This window comes from Opisthocomus hoazin, chromosome 4, assembly GCF_030867145.1.
Source record: "Opisthocomus hoazin isolate bOpiHoa1 chromosome 4, bOpiHoa1.hap1, whole genome shotgun sequence".
Taxonomy (NCBI): domain Eukaryota; kingdom Metazoa; phylum Chordata; class Aves; order Opisthocomiformes; family Opisthocomidae; genus Opisthocomus; species Opisthocomus hoazin.
In genome coordinates, this window is record NC_134417.1 from 50,228,982 (window position 1) to 50,251,711 (window position 22,730).

The window sequence follows — 22,730 nt, forward strand, 5'->3', positions numbered from 1 at the left end:
CGCTCCGCCCGGCAGGCGGCTGAGGCGAGGCCGGGCCGGCCCGCCACGCGGCTCCGCGTGGGACGGCGCGCTCGCCGCCCGCGCCGCGCCCCGCCCCGCCCCGCCGCCGCGCCGGCCCCCGGGGGGCAGCGGCGCGCGGGGGGCGTGGACGCGCTGGGCGCTGCGCTCCCTCCCATTGGCTGGCGACGCTGCCGGTCGCGCGCGGGGCGGGGCAGCGGGCGCGCCGAGTCGGTCTGGGCTCGGCCCCCCCCGGCGCGGCGGAGCAGTCGCGGCCGCCCCGTCCTGAGGGTACCGACCGCCGCCCGCCTCCGCCAGGCAGCCAGCCCGCTGTCCGCCTCCCGCTCCGCGCCCCGCTCCCGGGCGATCTCGGCAGCGCCGCTATGGAAGAGGAGCGGGCGGGCGAGCAGATGAGACCGTTGCTCACCACGGTAACGCGGGGGCGGGGTGCGGTGCGGTCGGGGGTGGGGGGCGCACAAAGGGCCGCCACGGGGCAGCGTCGCCCGCGGAGCCGTCCCGATCCCCTCTTTGTCGGGGGGCGGGGGGACCCCCTCTGCCCCCGCAGCCCCGGGAGGCGGCAGCGGCGCTGCCGGTACCCGAGCGCCGGGGCCCCCCGGCCCCTCTTGCCGCCGGGCGGGCGGGCGCAGGTGTGCCCGCGTGCCGGCCTCGTGCGCGCCGCCGTGCCCCCCCCCGCGGCGGGGCCGGCGCCTTTGTTCCGCTGCGGGCGGCTGCGCCTGCCCTGTCCCGTCCCGTCCCCCCCCCCTCCGCTCCTTTGTGAGCTCCCCGCGGGGCTGCTGCCGGCGGCGGTGGGCGGTGCGGCCGCCCCTGGCCTCGCCTTTCCGCCGGCCCCGCCGGCTGACGAGTTCCTGGGCGAGGGAGCAGCGCGCAGGCACGCACGGCGGGCTGTCTGCCCCTCGTCCTCCCGCGGCGCGGCCGGACCGGGCCGTGCGAGCGGTTCCCCGGCGGATTTCTGGTGGGCGGCGGGGGCAGGCGGGTACGGCCGGGGAGCTCGGGCTGGTTTCCTTCCCGGGCCGGCGGCGAGGGTAGGCAGGCATGTGCTGCCTGGCTTCCTGCGCTGCCGAAAGATACGTGTGGTGCCACGGCTGTAATTTCCCCTCCCTTCGGATGACTCAAGGTCTGGATGTTGTTAACGAGCCGCCGCTGAGTCCTGGCTCTGATGCTCTCCTTCAAGGCCCCTTCCAAAAAGGTGTCGCACCGCGGCTGGTTTTCGGTGCCCGGGAGGAGGGAGGTGTCGCTGGTGGCTCAGAGACGGGGAAGTAACGTGGCAAACGCGTGAGTTTTCATCATCTTTCCGCCGTTCTTCAAGGAGAGACTTGAGTCACACCTGATAAAATTGGCGATCTGGCGGAGCGCTAGCTTCCTGCGACACCAGAACGTCTCCTCTGCCTTGCCTTTGTTGTAACAGGAGCGTCGGTAACTCCGTGGTTCAGAGGTCCAGGAGTTTTGCGAGTTCCTTGGATTATTACAGTCTTTGTATGTTGCCTTCAGAAATCAATGTATGAGCTCACCTCTAAAGGTTCTATAGATCTGTTCTAGACCGCTTCTCCGCCTGCTTGCCTCTGCCCCAAAAAGACATATTCCCAATTCGTGTTAGCTCGTTCAAGATAAATTCTGGGTAAGAGCAGACTGCTTGACGGGTTTAATTCATGTTAAAACTACCTTGCCTCTCTGCAGGAGACACCTCCTCTTAGCTGGGAGGAGAATGCTCCGGTCTAGTAAAGAGATGCTAGGCTGTATGGAGCAAATTGCAAAAGCTCTGGGCTTCGAGTTTGTGAGGTTAAAGTGGAAGGTGCTAATGGTTACCCTCAGGTGAATTTAAATGAGGATTGCAGACCTCATGAAAGTCAGCGTGCCCTGAGCACATCTCTGTCAGGCCCGGCAGGAGTCATCGAGGTTCTGTCCGAACAGAAACTAGCTGGGGGCTTTTGGGACTGAGGCATAAGCTGCTGTACTACTTCATGGTCGTTTTTGATGTAGGTGTTTCAAACAGAGGTGCTCAGTGGAGTGGTCCAGGTTGGCTTCCTTGTAACAGCAACGCCTGGTCAGGAACCTGACCTTAGTGTAAAACTGTATTGAGGAGGTAACTGCAGCTGGGAGAAAACCAAAATGGTTAGAAAAGCGAGAGAGCGGAAAGATTGGTAGGAACTAGAAAAACGGAATTTCTAGGGAAAACACGTGAACTAAATGTCTGCTTAAAGAAAAGACAGGACATGCTGTCTTTGGGCAATTACAGAGTATAGAGGTGTTGGTTTTATTGTGGTTTTTGAATGCAAGAGGTATAATTTTATATACACGGAAGCTATTTAATCTAAAATACAAGTATTTTTGACAATACAGCTTGAATTAATTTTTCTAATCCTGTGCTTCTGGTTGTAGAGGCCACCTTCCTGTGAGCAGAGCCTGCTGAAACTGCTTACACGTGCAAAGCTTTTTCAGAAATAAACATCTCACTAAGATGAAAGGACTTTGTAGAAAGCGTGAATCGAATCTGGGAACTTAAGTGCTGTGGCTTGAAAATACAGAAGCATGATCAAATAAAGAACTCCTTTACACTTGCTTTTCTTCCTTTCTCCAGTGTTGGTAAATCAGGTGTTTCTGTGTTTATGTAGTACCAGAGTTTGCTTATTACATATCTAATACTTCTTGTATGGAGGAGCACCTCTGTCAGTCAACCTCCCTCCACTGGATTTATTTAATCAAAGGTGTAAAATAACCTTTAACCTTGCTTGTTTTTTGTATTTTAGGTCCAGTCTTAAAGAAGAACGTCATCAAGTGTTTAGGACGTTGGTATTTTGAGGAGACTGCTTGGGGGCAGTGTGTACGTGAAAGTCAGAAGGGGGAGGCAAAACAAATGCCCGGTAGAGTTACTACAACCACAGAGTAACCGATGATCAGAACATCTGGGATGAGTAGAGAATACAATAGGAAAAAAGATATGTAACCACACAAATCCATGATTCTTTCATACCTTACGTACTGTAAGCTGTTCTGCCCCTCATCTTAGAAAAGGTGTGTTATTATTGGAAGAGGTTCATTGAAGGACAGCAAGGTATGAATTAGTTATTAGACAAGATGATTGAAATGATTGAACAGGCTAGGACTTGTTAGCCTAGTAGAGATGGTGGGACAGTGATATGATAAGACTCCATGAAACTTCTGTGGAGAGAGCAGGTGAAGATGGAAGAGGAGGCACAGAGTCAAGTCAGAGCTAGGCGCTAGGTTCAGAACAAACCAAAGGAGGTGGTCCTTCACTCAGTGCGGGGAATTCACAGATATACTTGCTGTATGATGTATACACAAGAAGTTTTTGTGGACTTAAGGGGAGGTCAGACAAGCGTCAGAAGACGGATACATTGAGGTTAGTAAATGGATGAGCAACAGCCTCAGGAAGTCTGAGTTGAAAATAGCTGGAGGTTATGAGAGTGTAAGGAGGAGTTGTTGTATGCTTGTCTTGTTTTTCCTCTTCCCTCAACAGCTACTTACGGTCATTCTTTCTTGGTTTGTTTAAATAGGAGTGGAACGTGTTAGTATGTTGCTTCCTATACAGTGGTGAGTTTGGCAGTTGCAGTAATGGTATTAAAATGCTTGATACTGTGTACCGGTGATCTTGGTTCTAGCTTCTAGCTTTTGTCATCGTGGTGTTCATTACCAGATAGTTTGGTGGGTTTCTCTGCAACAGCTGCAAATAGCATGTAGAGGAACGTGTGTTGCAGTTCTGTCTCTAGGTATTTTGCAGGTAATATTTTCAAAATACTTTATGCTATCTAAAACAAAAAAGCATACGGAAACTCTTTTTCATGTAGTATTTGATACTACTTCATGTATATCATAAAACATTCACAAGATCGTAGACAATACGGTATGGCTAAGTGATGGGTTTGTGTTTCTTTGACTTCTTTTTCTTTCAATGAAACAAGTCTGGTTTTAACACTATTTTCCTGTAGGTGATAACAGAACTGCAAGTGGCACTTGTTGGAGAAGGGCGTTATTTCCAGGCTTCTCCTTCTGGCTTTCCTAACCAAAGCATTACAGTAATGTGGTCTGCCATATCTCACTGAAGAGGGCATTAGCGTCCCTGTGCTTGTCCTGAAGTGGCTGTGTGGTTGGCTACCACTTTTAACTTTTAGCAGCTGTGCATGCACATTATTAGGTGGGTTTTCGACTTTCCTGTTCAGCGGTGGTTGTGTTTCAATGACAGCTTTGGGATTTCACTTCAGGCTTCATTTGAAGACTCTTTCAGGTACAGCTCACTTTGCCAACACACATCATCGCCTCAATGGGGTCTGTCCGTTCCTTTATGCTGGTGCATCTTTTGAATGCAACAGGGTAGTGTCTCATGCTCCAGCTTGTTAAATCCGTAACAAAACCTGTGAAGGCTTGTAGGAGTATGGAGTAACAGACATCAGAGCCACCTGAAATAAAAAAATGCTCAAATTGATCAGAAGTATCCTAATTATCAGAATCTGCTGGTAGTTACAACTTCAACAGTTTTATAATAAAAAATACAAAATGCTTTTTCTTTTCAAGAAAAAATCTTAAGTATAACTTTATTTTCATGAACGGATTTCAAGGGAGAACCAGGTATTTGGTGGCAGGTAGGTTGGAATACGTGGTTTCGGAACTAAGCTTTGGTCCAGTTGCTGCATTTCAGATAGCTTGGTAACTTTGTCTACCTGTGTAGTACTTCTCTTAGGTGGTTAATGAAACAATTCCTTTCAAAATATATTGTAAGTCTTGATTTACCTTGGTGGTGCTTTGTATGTGAGAGCGTAAGTAGCATCAGTACAGTAAACCAAAGTTTTACAGAATTGACTAGTTCATATTTTTCCATGTATCTTGGATGACTTACTGTTTTAGAAATTAAATAGGGGAAAGTGTTCTTTTGTGTGGTTACTGGCCTTATTTGACATGTGGCTTTTGTGATGGCAAGTCATATGACAGGTCTCTGAAGAATATTAGGCTGCTACAAATTTTTATTTTTTTCATATTAGCCGAGTAAGCTTGAACCTGTGTTTTCCCTTTATGGCTGGACAAGGGTAACTGAGGGTATGTTTGTACTGCATAATTGAGGACTGTGCAGGAAACTCTCCTCCCCCACAAGTTCGTAGCATCTGGCTGAACACTTGCTCTCCACAAGTTAAAGCAATACGGTTATCCTGGTGTAGCAGTGCCCTAGCTAAAGAGCCCTGACAAAAGAGTTTTGCTGGCTTGACAACCTTGCAGACTTGAATCTGTGACTTTTGAGAGACAAGCTGCTTTTCTGCATTGTGCTGTTTGGGTAGGGTGCATACCTGGTACAGCTTGCACCATGCAGTGGACTATGAGCGATGTCTCTGATGACCTCTGAGTTAAGGTACTGCAAGCTGCTATTAACTGTATGTGCTGCCAGTATTTTTGAGTTCTTAAAAAGTTACCATGGCTGTCAAAAACTTGGTGTGTTACCTGAGAACTTTCTTTAGGCTTCATTGCAGTAGTTTTATTTGCTGTCTGAAATAAGCTGTAGGGTGTACTAGGTTGAGTAGTTGTTGCTTTATAATCCCTGTGATTGATCTGCTTCTGTAGGTGACTTTTGACGTGTCAGCGTGATTGTTGTTGGCTTTTGAATATTGATATCCTTTGCAGAAGAATATCTGTTACACCAGATATTTAGTGGCCCTGAAGTCGTACTTAATAAATAGAGCTGCTTTGTGACTAGTGATTGGTAAAATAAAGAGTGTAACTTGAATGTACTTGAACTTAGCTAGAGAAGGTCTCCAAAGAATACTGTCGTACTTTTAGTATAGCATATTCTGGAAAGATAAAGTTTAGGAACATTTCAAATCTTCAGCTCAAGTTAAGATAGCTGTCTAGCTAATGCTTTGAACTAGTGATATGAATAGTGAGATTCAAATGAGGTTTTTGTAAATAAGCAGATGGAGAAAAAGCACCATGAACTACTTAATGCTGTAGATGAGTACATGTCTGAATGCAACAGTGAGGCTATTGATTCTTCTACAGATGATCTTACAGTGTTCTTAAATATGTATTTCTAAATTTACATTTGCACAATTAGAAGTATGTGAAAATGTTGCAACATTATTTTTAAAAAAAGCACATTTGCATTTAAAAAGTCAGTCCTGATATCTTAGGAGCTCTTTTTTGTGTTACTGAGAGTCAACATTAATTGTGGAAGCATCCCAAATCTACCTTGCCAGCATATCTCAATGGTTATTAGAAGATATTACCTGTGTAAGAGTCTGTGTTAGTTTGTGTTTTGCACTCTCTGTGTTGCTTGTTTCACTGGGAGTTAAATTTGCTGCAGTAGAGAGGATGTAGTGACAGAGGAAACATAGATTTTAACCAGTAGATGGAGCCATGTTAGTTACTTATCAGCATGCCTCTTTATGTAAGTTTTTGAAAACTTTGCTTCTTAAAGTCTTTTCAGTCATTTAATCTTTAGAGTATGGCTCGTAGTTAGTTTATCGTTTTTTTTATCTACAGAGAAGATTAAACATTTATTCTTCTAATAACAGTGCCAGGATTGTATGGCAGGAAGGCTATTCCATTTTCATAAATGCACAAAAAAGACTAAATGCTTGTGCTGTATGGCAGTTACAGTTATCTCTGTAAATTGTCCAGTGCCATGTGAGTAGAGCTATACAGCTGTAGTAACGTTTTGGCAGATTGATCCGTAGTGTTGTATCTGACAGTCTGGATGCTCGTGTGACTTCTGCCAAGGAAAGGCTGTTTTAGCTCGCACTGAGATTTTGTTTTTCCTACTCCATTGCTTTAAACTAAATTGACTCAAACTATGTAATGGAATGGTTGTCCTATTTGGGTATACTGGCACAAGTTGTTGTATTTCAGCAATGCTGGAGTGCTTCATAACCTTGAAACACCCCTGGCTTATTCATTCTAGCAAGTCCCATTTTAGCAGGGGCATTTGCAAGGCTGTACTTGTATCATCTTGTATCCTCTTTCAGCATCCACTTTTCTGAAAGGTATATTTATGTTTTTCTTAGAGTTTGACTCTTTGCCCCTGCATTTGTACTTAGTAATGTACCTGATAGACCTTCCCTTTCCCCTGGCTCTTTCATGTCTTCAGCACTGAAGATTATTTTTGGTGAACACAATGTCAACATGAAGAGTAGGACCTTACTCAAATCTTTATTTCGAACTCTCTCAATATATGGTATTTTGTGAGGTACAGGTGTGCCATCTTCTTCCCCAGATTCCTGCTGTGAGAGATTTTGAGATTTCTTCTGTATCACTATTTGTTGGGTTTTTTTTTTGTCTACTTATTTGATCTCATTGGAAGTTTAAATTTTCTACAAATTATACAGAATGAGTACTGATGTTTTTCAAAAGACACAGTTGTGCCGGAAGGCATCTAGGCTTGTCTTGTTGGCAGTATGGCTAAGACAGTATCCTGAAATACCAAAATATTTTTAAACTTAAAAACAGACTTGAAGTGTGGTGGTTTTTTTTTAACTAAAAGGGAGTCTTCAGTAGAAGTTTCCAGATTGCACACCTGTTGTCAAAATGTTGCCCCAGTTTAGCAGAATTTCTGGACTCTGCCTCCAAACAAACTGAAGCTTCCTGTGAATGAGGCATGTGGGCAGAGGCTGCAGAGAGGAAGGGGGAATTGTCCCGCCACCATCCGATGTATGTTGGAATTCTGCTGTTTGACCTTCTGCTTTGCCCTTTGCTACTGTTCCTTCTGCAGTACAACTATACTGTACTGAGGATCTGTTAGCTGAGGTCTGCTTTTAGGTGGAGAGAACTAGGGACTTGCATGGAAAACTTGACTTTTTTTGGTTATTATCTTTTCACTGTCGGGACATGTGTGTATTAAGAGTGTGTATGTGGACAGCATGTCTTTAAAAACTATGCTTCCCTAAAGTGTAAAGTGAAGATTTTTTTTTTAAATTTGATTTCCCCCCCTGCTCATTGTTGTACTAGACTGATTACTCTGCATTTTCCATGACTAATGTCTACTAAATATATGCTGGCCATGTCTTGACTGGAATCTATTTTGGGATAAAGAAAAAGACAGCTAAGTGATTGTAAATACCTAGGTTATGGCAAGGGTAATGATGTCAATTGTTCCTTGCCACAATAAGCCAAGAATTTGCTTCAATGAGAAGTGCCACTTCTGAACACCGTGGCTGTTTCACTAGCAGAGTGTAATCAGAAGACTAGAGAATCTCTGATCAGGCTGTCCAGTTTGGTATATCTTTCTTACCAAAGAAAGAAAGGGGTTAAAGCAAACCTGTGTTCATAGTCTTGTTGTGATAGAATCTCGTTTGGTATCCATTTCTGGAAGGTGATTGCTTCTCAGTGCAAAAATTCTGTTGCCATGTCAAGAGATTCGGGATGTTGTGTTCTGGATCTCAAAAGTCATGCTAAGCGGAAGCACATGCAGCTTCCTTCTTTTAGATAGTGTTATGACTAAGCTAGAAAAGCTAGTAAATAATGATTTTTGCTAACTGATCAGACTTCAAGTTCACATTTAGAAGCCCTGATTTTTCAGGTTTTCTTTTGCATTTGTAAGAAAAGGATGCATAGCAGGTGCTAATGTGCATAACACCTTGTTGTACAAAGATCTATTTTCTGTTGCTATTGTATTTGGAGGAAAAAATTAAAAAGTGTTTTCTCCCCTTCGTACTACCTCCCACATCCATTGTTTGTTTCAACTTCAGCAGAGTTTTGGCTTATCTAACTCCACCCCTGCACGATTAGATAATGTCTGTGTATTCCTCCCACCCCTGCTTCCACCTTCCATGTACTCTGTTTTGCATTTGAGCTCAGTCACGGGTTTCTTTGTCTCTCATGCTGGTCTGTTGCCAGGTCTGCTTGAATTCTTGCGTGCAGGAATGGTCCCTCTTGTGCTTTGAGGAGGTTGTCCTTGAAAATCAGCCAGCCCTCACAGGCTGTCCCTTCATCTGCCATGGTGATTTTCCGTGAGACTCTACCAAGATGATCCCTGAATGAGCTGAAATCTGTTCCGCTGAAGTGCCGTGTGTAACTGCATGTACTAGGTCTTGCTCTGTACGCTGTACTACTTGTCTTTATCGCTATCTCAGGAGTTTAAATTCCACAGTTTCGTGATTGCTGTGGTCGAGGTTGTTCTTGACTTCCACATGACTATCTGGTTCTTCCTTGTTTGTGAGCAACAGATCCAGCTGAGCTTCTTAGTGAGTTGATTCATTGATCATTTGCACCAAGAAATCATTTTCAGCACACTCAAGATATCTCCTGGAGTGCTTGTGCTTGGCCACACGCTACCAGCGGATACCAGTGGTTTTAGGCCCAAATATGTACCAGGGCCTGTAATCGTGAAGCTTCCTCCAGCTTTCGAATGAAGTTGTCTTCTACTTCCCCTTCTTGATCAGGAGGTCTGTAGCAGGCACTTAGCACGGCGTCACTCATGTTGGACTGTTGACTGATCCTTACCCATAAGGTCTTTACTGTCTTGTCACTCATTCCAAGCAAAGCAGTGTGTGTTGTAGCCAGTGCTTTGCATAGATTTAAACCCATGTTCCTTGGCTTTCCAGCCTGGCTTTTCTCAAGAGCTTGTATCCATCCATTGTAACACTTCAGCCATGTGAGCTGTTCCACCATCACTCTAATTCCTGTGAGGTTATAGCTCTGCAGCTGTGCATGGACTAGGTCCTCCTGTTACTTCCCACGCTGTGTGCACTTGTGTGCAAGCACTTGAGATGGGCCCCCAGACATGGGGGGAAGCGCACGAGCCTTCTGTCTTGTGTTCCCCATGTCTTCACTTCTCTTAAATGTGACAACCTTTCTCCACCATGCCTAGTTTAAAGTCTTAACTCACAAGCTTAATGCGCTTGGTGGCAAAGATACCCTTGCCACTCTTTGTCAGATGAATCCTTGGTCATGAAAGAGGTTCCTGTGGTCATAGCAGTAAAAGCTCTGCAAGCAACCACATACTGACCTTCTGGATGTATCTACTCTGTCCTGAGCCTTTTGCTTCTCACTGGAGAAACTGAGAAACAGCACCTGGGCCTCTTCACCCTTGCCCACAGTGCTTAGTAGACACTCTTGATTTGCTCAGTAATTGCTTTTGGAAGTGTCACTGGTGTCCATATGGATAAGCAGGGAAGTGCAATAGTTTGAGGACTGGACGAGCCTCAGTCTTTCCAAAACATTATTCAGCAAGTACCAGACCTCCCAGGACCTTGTGCTTCCCTCTTGGGCAGTGTGTTCATCCCCTCCTGCAGCACTCTCACCCGGCTGCTCGGCACTTTGGAGATGGCACACCACCCTCAGATGAGGCCTTTGCTATCAGCAGCACCGGGAAGGAGCAGCTGGTGCTCCCTGCAGCCCAGCACCTGGATGGTGGCAACCTCCGTGTGCAGTTGTGGAGTTGGGCTCTCTGGTGTGCGAGGGACAGTTGCTTCGGCTGGCATTGGAGGCTGCGCCCTGGAACATGGTGCACAGTCTTGAATGGTGTTTCAGGGCCCTCTGTTGCTTTGTTGTGTGAACTGCTGTGACACATCTGTTAGATGCCTCTGTTGGCTGAGCCCTGGGAGATGTGCTGTGCCCATGTTTATGTTGTAAAACTATTAAAGTCTACCATCTAGTTCTGTTCACAATATAGATTTAAAGCGGACATTTATGCAAGTGTGTTGTTTTACTTGCAGTTGGTTTCTGATAGACACAACATGTCAGTATTTTAACTACTCCAGTATTGTAAACTTAGCTGTAATAACTGCTATTTCTGCAAGGCAGCCATTCCTTAATAATAATTGTTAAAGTTTTTAGTTGGCTGGTGCTGTTGTGTTGGCTGATGACGTTGCATAACTTCTTGGCTTCTCAGCTTGGAGGGACCAAGCGTGACAGACTTTCATGTTCACGTTTCACTAGGTCATGTGGCAGTAGTAATATACATCTCTTTCCCTTACCTTGAAATACTTAATGAGGTATTAATTAAGTGCTGTTCTGTGGAGGGGAGACAATTCTGCCATACTGGAGGTGCTTTGGTTGAAAAGCCTAAATTTTCTTCTCTTTTTCTTGGTGATACCTGTAAACATAACTTGATGCAGGTAGAAACACTGCAACTTCAATCTATGTTCTAGGAATTACATTTTTTCACATCTGTCTCTATAAAGAGGGGTTTTAACTAAATAGTGCTACTGGTGCTTACTAGTGCTAGATAAAACTAGAGTGTCATCTTTTCTAGTTGCTCCCCAGAAAGAAGGAGTCTTGTGGGTTCTCTGACTAACTTGTGCAGTCAGAGGACTGACTGCAAGCTCTTTAATTAGCATTCTAAACAGTAAGGTAGGGTTGTTTAGACTACTGCTAGATTTATTGCTTCTTTGTCTCTATTTAGAAATAAAAAAAAGCTATTGGAATGATTGTATTTAAATGACTGCTTGTTTTAGGCTAGTGATTTTTTTGCATTTTTTTTTTTCCTTTGGCTTGTACAGCACTATTGTAAGGCTATACTCTTATGTAAGCGCACGCATTTCTTTAGCATGTCAAGCATATTTCCAGACAGACTTCGTGTATGAAAAAGGAAATGAGAAACTTTGTGAATAGCCACAGCTGCTGTTACTGTTGGTGGTAAAATCTTCATTTTGTTTGTCAAATGACTACACCCTACTGGCCATGCATTTTAAAACTGCTTATATAAAAACAAACAGATAGCATCTGATAATTATTATGACTAATTTAAGGAAGTGATAAAACCCAAGAGTAGCAGATATCCTTTCCTTTTTTCAGCTTGATTTTTATTAACATTGCTGCGCTTGCCTGCCATTGAGAGATATCATGGAACTCTTTGTAGACGAGAAAGCTGGTCTTTAAGTGTCCTCTGCTGATTATGTAAGTTAATGTGTTAAACTTATTGGTAGCAAGTAGTTTGACAGAAGTGTTATTAATGGGAATAATGGTTTATATCAAAGAAACTTCAGAGACTAGATGTAATGAAACTGAAATGATTCAGAAACTGATTAATTGGATGTGGTCCTGTCACAGTATTCTAAAATCCCTCTTGAGCAACAAGCGAGTCGTCTTTTCATCATAGAAGGTACCACCCAGCATACAGCTACAGCGCAACAGAGAATTCTAGGCTTGAGCACAGGGCAGTTTGTCTTCCCTTGCAGCTGAGGGAGGTATAGGGATTTAAATACTTACTGGAGACTTTTTTTTTTTTGCGTCTCCGTCACTGTAATAGAGGGAGCCTGTAATTCAAGGCCTGCTCATGATGTCTTTGTGAAGAAGTGGTCCCTGACTGTCAAGGCGATATAGGTAGCGTGGGAGTTATGTTCATGGCTTCTTAGTCATGCGTTAGTATTATCCTGTTACGAATGGTATCTGCTTCAGTGGCTTCCTAATTTAGAGTAGATAGTTTTCTTCTGTAGTTTCATAAATTTGCAATAAAAGCAACTTAATAGAGGTTTTTTTTGTGTTGTGTCTTTATTGCTTTTTGCTCATAAAACCTTGGTGAAGAGAATAGTGTTTGAAAAACTGTATTTGAGTCAATGCCTCAGAACTAATGTAAAGTGTTAAGGATGTTCCACTTCAGCAGTGGATGTGTCTCTATTAGAATCGTAGAAATCATAGAATCATTTAGATTGGAAAAGGCCATTGTATTGATAACTTTAGTAGAAAAGACTTTGAGTCAAGTTAGTTTGCAACACCTAGAAAATACATGAATAGTTATCTGAAAGAGCTTTTTTTTTTTAGAAAGCTTAGCTGTGGAATATAATACCACCTTAAAGTGTCAATAAGTATGTAGAGCTATTAAAATAGTATAATTATTATTTAAAGAAAAAGGGGCAAATTTTAGGAAACGATTGGTGAACTCTCTCTTCCGCCACCCTCTTCCTCCATTTTTCTTCTTACAGAGTGTTAGACTGTGAATGCTGCTAGCGACATCTTTCAAACTTGCATGCCTATCTTTCTCTAAAGCTACTTAATTCTTCTAGAGCTTTTAGAAATGTGGGTTTATCTTGTAAATTCCGAATATGACTTGGAGTAGAAATGAAGGTTGCTGACACAGTGGTTCCAAAAGTCTGGCAATTGTGGTACAGTTCCTCTGTTGTGGAATGTGTTCATGATGACACTGTTTAGGAGAGCATGCATGTTCATGAATGTGTGTAAGTTGCTACTAACATTACATATTACCAAAAATCCAGTTACATTATGAAGTTAGTCAAAAGTGGCAACAAGCTTCAAATACATAGAATAAACTTTTCTCTAGGCTGCTTTCATTGTTTCGTTTCCTAAACAGTAAGTGTAAATATGCATTGTAGTCTTTTCAGTTGCTTTTGTTTTAACATACTACCTTAACAGGTTGGTATTTGAATATGCAGCTTGATAATTTTCTTCAATAGAAAAGACTGGAAGAATAGAGAATGATGGTTGTGCTCTGTACTATTGCACAAGCCTGCTTTCTAAGATTTGCATGTTTTTTCCCAATTACATAGTCTGCATGACTAAATTTCAAGTGCTTAAGCATTACAACCTCAGTGGTCTGAAAAAAGTAGGTTATCTTCACTCATATATCTAAATAACTTGTCCATGAGTGAAAATTTGAGGTTGATAGCAGCATCAGCGTGTACAAGTGATCTGCTTTCAGGTTCCCCCTAGTGTCTGGTATGAATGTTGTAATTCTAAACTGAACTACAGTCTTCCTTTAATCCGAGAGCTTCTTTCTGGCACAGTTGTTCTGTCCCAGTGAGAAAAGGGTGCCTTAACCTTTCTTTGAGCCCCTATCAATGCACGGAAACCTCAGATAACATAAATAGCTTTTAGTAGACAGTTCATCTAGTTATAAGTATTTTAAAATATCCATTCATTTGTCTTATTATGCTTGACTGATTTTGCTTTATATATATTTCTTTTTTGAAGTATGCTTCTGCTTGTGTTGATTTTGGTAATTGAAAATGAAAATTGATTCGAGCTTTAAAGACTGGTCTTTTGGAAACCTCAGTTTTTGATGAAGTCTGTAAAAGGTTATTAATATTAAAATCAGATGTGAAATTATTGCTTTTATTTAAATTAATTACATCTCAGGCAGAAGCTCTGAAACTGATGTTAAGATCACCAAAAGCTATATGTCATACTGCTCCAATTATAAAATGTTATTCAAATTTTATTAAAAAGGTACCATTTTCTACCAGAGTTCAATGCCTTATCATTCAGATACAATCTCATTTGATTAAGGCTAGTGTGCAGTACAAGCCAGTTTGATTCTGTGTGTTCGGTACATGGGAGATTTTTACAGCGTGCTGTTCAGTGACCCTTTTCCAGCCTGGTTTACAGGCAGTTGAGTTTTTTCTGTAGAGTCAGTCTTGTGAGGAAATCTGAGAATAATAGTAAATAATTTTGTGGATAGGTTAATTTCTTTGTGTGTGTCCTGACTTAAATGAAGTAACACAGGAAGAAAGGGATGGATATGGTTATAATATGCATATGATCTAGGCAAATGAAAATTTTATCAACAGAAACACAGGGAGTTCCCTAGAGGACAAGTATATTCAAATTCTTCCTATTTGAATATTTCTCTACATGTTGCTTCTGGCTGTAGGTGGGAAAGTTTAAGTATTACCCCTCTTAACTGTTGTTTCTCATATAACTTGTATTTCACTTTTCAGATTTTCTCCTATGTCAGGTTGAGGTGGCAAACAGTCTTCGAATTTATGGAATGATGAAGGCTTGGTTTGATTGCTAAAAGCCTTCTGGTGAAGATGTTCTTCCTCCCAGAAAAACCCAGTTAAACATTTAAAGTTCTATGAATGCGTATGTGATTAAGATATCTGATTGCAGAAATTTGTTTGATATAGTAACACATCGCCAGGGCTGTAAGCTGTTGTTCCTATATGTTAAAATGTCTAGTCAAAAATATTGTGAGGAGAAGGGAAAGTGGCACCAGCGTTACCTTTCCATTTCTCCAGGCTGTTCATTTTGCCCAAGCTGACGTGTGAAGCTAGAGGAGCTCTGCTACAGCCCGAGTCGATCTCTGCGGGAGCTGCGCTGTGGTGCTGCTGTTCCTGCCCGGCTCAGCCGTCTTGCCCGCTCTGGGCACCACCTGCGCCGCGCCAGTGATGAGTGACGGCAGAGCTCAAGTGGCAAAATACTGTCAGCGTAATTTTATTGCTGGATTGGTTCCCTGAACCACTGTGTTTGCTGGTTCAGGTGATTGCCAGCACTAGCACAAAAATGGGAATTACAGCTTTCTGTTACTGTCTGCCTAGTTAATACATGTGGATTGCTAGAACTTACTTTTTTGGTAGTTGTGATTTTATCATGGTAGCAGCTTGCTAAAACACTGGTAACTAGTTAACATTCAGCATATAACATGGTGATTGTCTGGCATTCATGATAAATGTAGATTTCGGATGTCTTGAAGATATGCAGCGTAACTTGGGAGATGTGATTTGTGGAGTGTATTTTGTATTACAATAATCTGCAGACAACAACACCCAAATCTTGTATATTACGCTACCTGGACAGTTAAAAATTTATGGTGAATTTCTGCCCTCATTCAAGTTGCAGTGATCGTGAGCAGGCCCAGAGTTTTACTGCCATTCTGCCTGCCTTGTTTTTAAGAAGAAATGTTGTGGGCCAGCAGAGTGCTGATACCTCCCGTCCTGCTGCTGAATAGTGGGAAAATTGCCTTACCTTCCTGTTACAGTTTGCTTTGATTTGTAGGTAGTATTTTTTGTTCACTATAAGAGTGAACATGTTGTTAATAAATTATTACACAGATGCTTGATTTGACTAGGATGCAATTATACAAATAGAGGAGAATTCGAGAGACAGGGGAAGCTGAGGGTTAAGCCTTGAATTCATGTGAATTGGTGAGATTCACAATCTTTCACTTTTCTATTGAGAGAGACACATATAGCTGAAGAATCATTCAGAAATGGCAGCATTCATTGAAAGAGTAAATTTTTTATATATTAGCTGCTGATGATTGGTGTTCTTGTTAAGGAACTGTTTTGTGTGGGTGCAGCTTGGTTTGGTTGCATTTGGAGAATCTGTCCTAACTGGATAATTGGATAATTTTACTCTTTTTTTTTTTCTTTTTTGTTTTTCCTACAAAACCCCTTCCCCCCACTTTTTTTTTTTTTTTTTTTCCCCTCCTGAGGATCAGCTGTCAGGGAAAGGCTTTTGTGTGCCCATACTTCAAATCATGTCAGTACAAACCAAATAAAATTATCTGGCCCATACTATGCTGCTTCATATCTGGATTCATCAGTTGTTCGCTTCTGTGCCGTCTGTTATTCTAGGAGATGAATGTTTGATATTTGTACAAGTAATTGTAGAGTGTTTAAATATATGGCCTTAATAGTGTTGAAATAGCCCTGGTTTATAGTTCTTGTGAACTTGCATAGTCATCTAAGACTTCTTTAGGATGAAGAAAAGCTAGAATCTCTCAAAAATGCTGCCAGAATGCCTGGAGATGAATTTATGTAAAAGCAAGCGATGATGGACATGTTGTAGTTGTAAAGTAAGCAGCTTTCAATTTAGAAAGCATCCTCATTCTTTCGCAAAAAAAAAAAACCCAAAAAACAAAACAAAACCAACACCCCACCAAAAAAAACCCACCCATCAAATCAAATAGCTCAAAACCCCCCTAACCTGTCTCGATGCCATTTGCACGGTGACCGCATGCTTGTACATGTTGAAGTGAAATTCTTGGTAGTGTTCTGTTTGGACATGGTGAATTTGTTCCATCTGTCTCTTACCGAGGGATGCTTTTGAGTCCAGAAATAAGTACTCTAAAAGTTTACATGCGACACTTGTTTTTCCGCTTCATCAATGCATCCAAATTAGGACTGCAGGGTGATTGATGAAGTAGTCTGTGTAACAGGGTACATAGTAATCTCGCTGTTGATGCCGATTGAGATTACAGGTTTCAGTGCTGTCCTCTCTAGAGAATAAGTATGCAGCTCTCGGAATGATGTGTTAATTGTGTAATGTCAGGAGGACTCAAACTAACGATCGGCCCCATGCTCGCTCTCAGAATCCCAGTGGTTTATGACAGCTGTCCTGCAATATGCTGAGAAACCCAGGAGTCCACTACTGGGGCAATACACCAGAGAATATCTGCGCAGAACACATCTGTCTTTTTTCCGTCCTCCTTTTTTTTTTTCCTCCTTTTGCTTTTTTTGGAAGCACTCACTTGCGTGTGTACGTGCCGACACAAACTGAAGCAAGCTGAAGCATGCTATGCAGATGTACGTCTTGGGATCTAGCTGTTATGTGGAAATTTTATTCTGAAAAATACTTGTAGGCAGTTAAACTCTTGGGTTTTATGAATAGTTTTAATTCATTAAATGATGAGCCACTGCCTATGAAGGCTTCTGTGTTCCCTTGCTGAGGGTATAACATCTCCTTAGAGGAATAGTTTGTATTTAATTTATGTGTAATAGAAAACTCATAGGAAGCTGTTCTTCTTGATATGAGTTAGTAAGTTCCCATTTAATAAGAAGCTGAACAAAGCCATCTGTATTGGTATTTGACATACCAACAGTAGACAAGTCGAACAACTTGCCCCTGCATCATTTTAATCCCCTTGCACCTTGCCTCCTCTCATGACTCCCCCGTGACCTGAGCCACACTCCACTGCCCCAATCCAAAATAAAGCTTCATTTAGAAGTATTGTCTTGTTATTTCATGGGTGAGTATTTCTTGTTCTTTGTATTAATTTCTAAAGAGAACTGCTTAGAGTTTGACAGATGCTGTCCTTTCAGATATGTGAAGAAAGGTAGCAGTGAACTGGGTTGGGTTTTTTGGGCTGCAATGATAGAAAATATCACCACGTTTGTTTGTATTATTTGTTCATATAACAAAGTGTTGAGCTTGGCTTATGGATGTAACTCTTAACAGTTCTCCCCTTCCCAGGATTTTAAGGTATCAATAGAAACCTCATACCAGGTCTGCCAATTTACAGGGCCAGATGGGCGAGTATGTCAGCATGGCCTCTTGGCAAGCAAACGAGCACTCAGTTTCCTTGTGTTCCTGTCTGGCTGGGTCTGCTGAGGTGATGGTCCTGCCCACCGCAGCGACTTTGAATAAAAACGTGCTTGTGCCCTGCCATCTCGGAATGGCAGAATAAGCACAGCTCTGCTTGCCAGAGACTCTGCAGACCCCGCAGTCAGGCAGTTCACTGCCACTTCGTGATAGACTGGGATTGTAATTGTTCTCTCACTTTAAGAGGAAAATTTGGAGGACAGGAAAGAAGAGCTTATGGCTGTAGTAATTTATACAGCTTGCTGGGGTGTTAATGCTAGTGTTGCTGTAAGATGTGGTAGGGGATATTTTTACAAATTGATCCAGAAACTAGTCATAACAAGAGAAATGAAAATTACTCTTCTAATCCATTGTAAACACTTCTGCATTCCACCCCATGGTTAACAGAGATTTTGGAATTAGTACAATGTAGTTGAATTTGAGGGAATTTTTAATGGAAGCCTGTACTTCTACAAGAAAATCGTGGCCTGTATATTGCATGTGGAAAGATTAAAAGTTTAGCAAAGACCTCAGATGAAATCTTTCTGTCTGGAGAACATAGATTTTCTTTGGACGTGTCTTTCCAAAAAGTGCTTTTATAGCTGGAGGTAAGCTCAAATAAGTGGAACTTGAAGGGCTATAAAACTGAAAATTAAGGAGGAAAGATTAATGGAAAAAGTGTTATGTTTCATGATAGCTGCTTCTGTTTCCTTTTGTTTTAAAAACATACACTCATACACTTCATTAAGATTCTTTTGCAGCGTCAAGCATATGGTTGAAATACTGCTGCAGCACAAATAGTTTTGCTCTGAGTTCTCACAGTGTTGTCACTGAATATGTTCAAGGATGTGATAATTGTGAATGTATTTGCCTACGGTTTGTTTTAGAATACTTCTGTAGTTAAGCACATTGAGACAGTTTCAGTTTGAAGTTGCTGTGGAGTTCTCCATGTGTTGAGAAGCTTTTTCCCTGGTATTTGCTCTTAGGTAAGAGCAGACATTTATCCACAAAGTATTTTGATTTGGGACTTAAAAGACAAAAACTTTCATCTGTTTGAAAAAAAACTTGTTTATATTTTAAAATGTTGGATTTTTTTCAGCTTGGCTCTACATGGCACGTTCTTGCTTTCTGTTTGTTTTTTCTTAAATGAATAAAGCTTCTGAGTGTTGTTTTTTTTTGTTCCAAGGCTGAGTGACTATTAACCAGGGATTGGTTGACTGTAGACTAGAAAGAAGATTTCGGTAAACTGCTTCAGGGAGGGCTTTTTTTTTTAAGTTGCCAAACCAAGTATGTATTCTTTCGAAAACCTATAAAAATAAAAAAAAAAGGTGTGTTTGTCAGCCCTCCCCCCCATTCTGTCCCAGAGGAATAGACAGCCTCTTCCCCCTTCACACCCCACCCCCCCCAAAAACCAAACAAACCGACTTTTGTACTTTTAGAAATCGAAGTACTGCTAGTACGAATTTCTGCTAAGGAGGACTGCATTAAAGTGTGGGAGAGTCACCCGAACACGATTCAGCATGACTGTTTCAATATTCATCTGAGTAGCTGAAGAACTGTATGAATCTGTGCTCTGCATTAGGAAAAGAGTAGCTTTGGTGTAGGATGCTCAGTTGAGAAGAGATCACTAAGAGTTAGGGTATCTGATATTTTTGTTAAACTTTATTCTTCCTAATATGAATCATGTAGTTTATCATCATTCACATATAGCAGGAGAGAGGCCTTCAATAGCTTGGAAGTGAAAAGATTCACACACATGTTAGAGTGAACATCTGTTTACAGAGTGGAAACAAACCACTTTTAAACTCTCTTGTCAGCACTATCTGAAAATACTTTTATTAGTCTATGGTCAGAGAATTTTCTGGGCTGAGAAAGGCAGGGGGGGGAACTGAATGTGGTCTTCTGCTTTCTTACCTACTAGGTGATACAGACCATTTTCACAATTGCACAGTATGTTTCTTTGGCTGGTGGTATTTGCCCCAAGTTTATGAACAGTGTGTTATTTGTTACGTTTTGTCCAAGTTGTTCGTTGGTTGGGGTGGCAGCAGTCCAGCTTCATTACTGGAGTTCTCACCATCCAAGAAGTAAGAATAAAAGAAGAAAAGAGAACAAGGAAGGCAGTGTCATGTCATGAAGATTGTTGTGGATGATGCCTTAAAGAGCCAGTTTTCCTGCGTGTTATATGATGGGACAAGGTGATTAAGGTATGTCAGTGATGAAGAGGGGAAGAGTGAAATGAAGCTCTGAATTTGATCTGCCTGAGTGGAGGTAGCATGTTTCTAAGGGTGGCTTAAGCAAGGAAAAAGTATAGTTATTCATATCATACCTGAAACAGAGAGCCATCTCACTCTGGAAGGAGACATAAAATTAATTGCAGCTAACAAAATGGCTTTTTTACCTCTTCAACAGGAAAAAAATAAACGAGGACTTTTTTTAGTCAGCCCTGGTTTATTGTGCTGAATGAGAATATATGGCTTATGTAAGAGAAAAAAAAAAATCGAAAAAACCCCCACCAAAAATGAAAACACCCCCCCCTGCCCCGCTTTGGAATGAATATTCAGTGAAAGGTCGATAATACATCTGTAAACACACTTAGCAGATGTCTGACTTCTGGGTGGTTGTGTTCTGGGACCTGAGGTACAAATGTGCTTTCATTTTGTAGTGCTGATGAAGTCTTGGATCAGAGCAAAAACATGACCTTGGAGCTGTTCTTAGCTGCTGTTGCTGCAGAAAATGTTAAGTCTCAAGCTCTGCTTCAGTTCCTTTTTTGGTATTCTCTGAGCCGGAGTGGGAGGCACGCCGTCTTGCCCGTTCCGCTGCGGTGCGACCCGACGGTAGCTGCGATGGGGGCCTGGGAGACGAGAAGCCCACGGGGCAGGGATTGGCTGCGGGGCTGGGGAGCGATTTCCCGGAGCGCATCGCTGTCGGGCAGGGTGAGCTGAAGCAGTCATGTATGCGCAGTCGCTGATCTCCTGACAGGTTCGTGGCAGGGTCTCGTACAAGGGCATTCTCCGCTTCTGCGCACCAGCATGGAAGAAGGCCGTCCAGGGAAGAAAATGCAACCTGTATGTAACTAGCAGCTGTATAACTTAATAGTCGTTTGCAAGTGCTTCGATGCAAGTGATGTTTAGCAGCTGTGTCTCAGAATGGTGTGCTGCTGTAGACTCACTGGTTGTGGAAGAAATTTTTGAAAGAGCTGGTGATAGAAATAGTTCTTGAAGTAGAGGTTTTGGTATTAGGGAAGATAGTTGCGGTGTAGTTAGAATTGCTTAATCATAGTAACTGGCTTAATTCAGAAAGAAAATGTGCTTTTTACAATCATGAGAGTATACTACCAGATTTTGAGAGTGGTTGAGTGTGGGTGTTGTGGTTTGCTGCTTTTTTCTTTTGCATTATTTTGAGTCAGCTTTCCTTAACTGGACGGTTATCAGCTGTGGCTTTGAGTAGTTCTGTGCAAGTCTAGCAGGGAATTCCTGGTAAAGAATCTTGAAATAGCCTATTGATTGTTACTTTTGACAAAAAAAAAAAAAAAAGTATGCTTAATGACCTGTGTAATTGAGGTAAAATGTTCATGGAGATAGTGTTTTCTTCAGACTTCGGTGGCATAGCTACAAAAATCTGTTTGTGGGGATTTCTACAGGGAAGCAGTGAGCTCCAGTTAGTGTTACAAGCTACTGCTTAGTTCTTGTGCGGGTAGTCCGTATCACTGCCGTTTAACTGCAATGCAGTGTGCAACAGGGATTGCTGCTTTAGAGTTCCCTGGAAACAAAAATCTTTGGGATGGAATTTTCCTAAACTGTAAAGCTTTAAAGACCCCTGAATTTTTATACAAATTTTTATAAGATGACCACTAAATTTTCTATTTCCTTTTGTGAGCCAGAAGTAAGAGTTTCATTTAGACATGTTAAAATGGATCTGTCTGCAGTGGTCTTGTTTGTTAGGGTCTCTGTAGTACAGTGATCGATTTTTGGTTTTCATTGTGGTGCTCCCTTCAGCTCTGGACACAGAACTTCACCAAGCATGCATATGCCTAGAAGACTGGGCAAAGCTCTGAGGTGACTAGTTACAAAGATTCTACTACTCCGTATACCATAGTCACAGGACTGTTCGATTTTGAATGAGGCAGTGCAAGGTATAAACTTTATACTTCACTAATTACCGTGTTATGCCTTAAAATTTAGAGATACTTCAGTTTGGCTATTGGGAAACAGCCCTTTTTTTTAAACTGTAATTTTAGAAATTTTAGGTGAATGGAGCTATGAATTTTTTTGAATGAAATTTAGTGCTGTGAGGCAGTGATAAAATGCAACTTTGTAAAACCACTCCTATAATGTTAGATATGCAACTTGATATGTTGGATTGGTGACATTATTTGCTAACTATGCATAGTGGTGGTAAATTTTCTGGCTTGCAGAACACTCGAGTTGAATTCAAACTGGCTTCTAATTTTAATATTCTGATACACTGTAGTCATGCCTTTTTTTTTTAATTTTTTTTTTCACAAATTATTTCGGTGTGTTATAGTTGATGGTCAGTCAGTACTGTGACAAGTCTTTTGTCAGTGTTCACACCTACTTCTCTTTCTGACAAGCACTTTGTGTTTACTGCCCAAAGGCTAGTGTCTGATTTGTCTGGAACATGGCTTGTCTTGCAGGTTGTGGCAGTCAGCGTGACAGTGGCCAGAGTAATGCCTGCTAGAACCACTGAAATAAAATTTTTTATAAACATTAGATGTTCAG

General features: G+C 42.2%; 1 protein-coding gene across 6 annotated transcripts in view; it reads left to right on the plus strand.

Moving 5' to 3' along the window:
- Positions 1-263: 263 nt before the first annotated feature.
- SLC4A7 (solute carrier family 4 member 7) overlaps positions 264-22,730 on the plus strand; it is an 89,830-nt gene continuing 67,363 nt past the window's right edge. For all 6 annotated transcript variants that reach the window (XM_075418978.1, XM_075418979.1, XM_075418980.1 and 3 more), the window contains exon 1: positions 264-428. In XM_075418978.1, the coding sequence (XP_075275093.1) occupies positions 381-428 (48 nt within the window). In that variant the 5' untranslated portion in view covers positions 264-380. The remainder of the gene's footprint in view (positions 429-22,730) is intronic.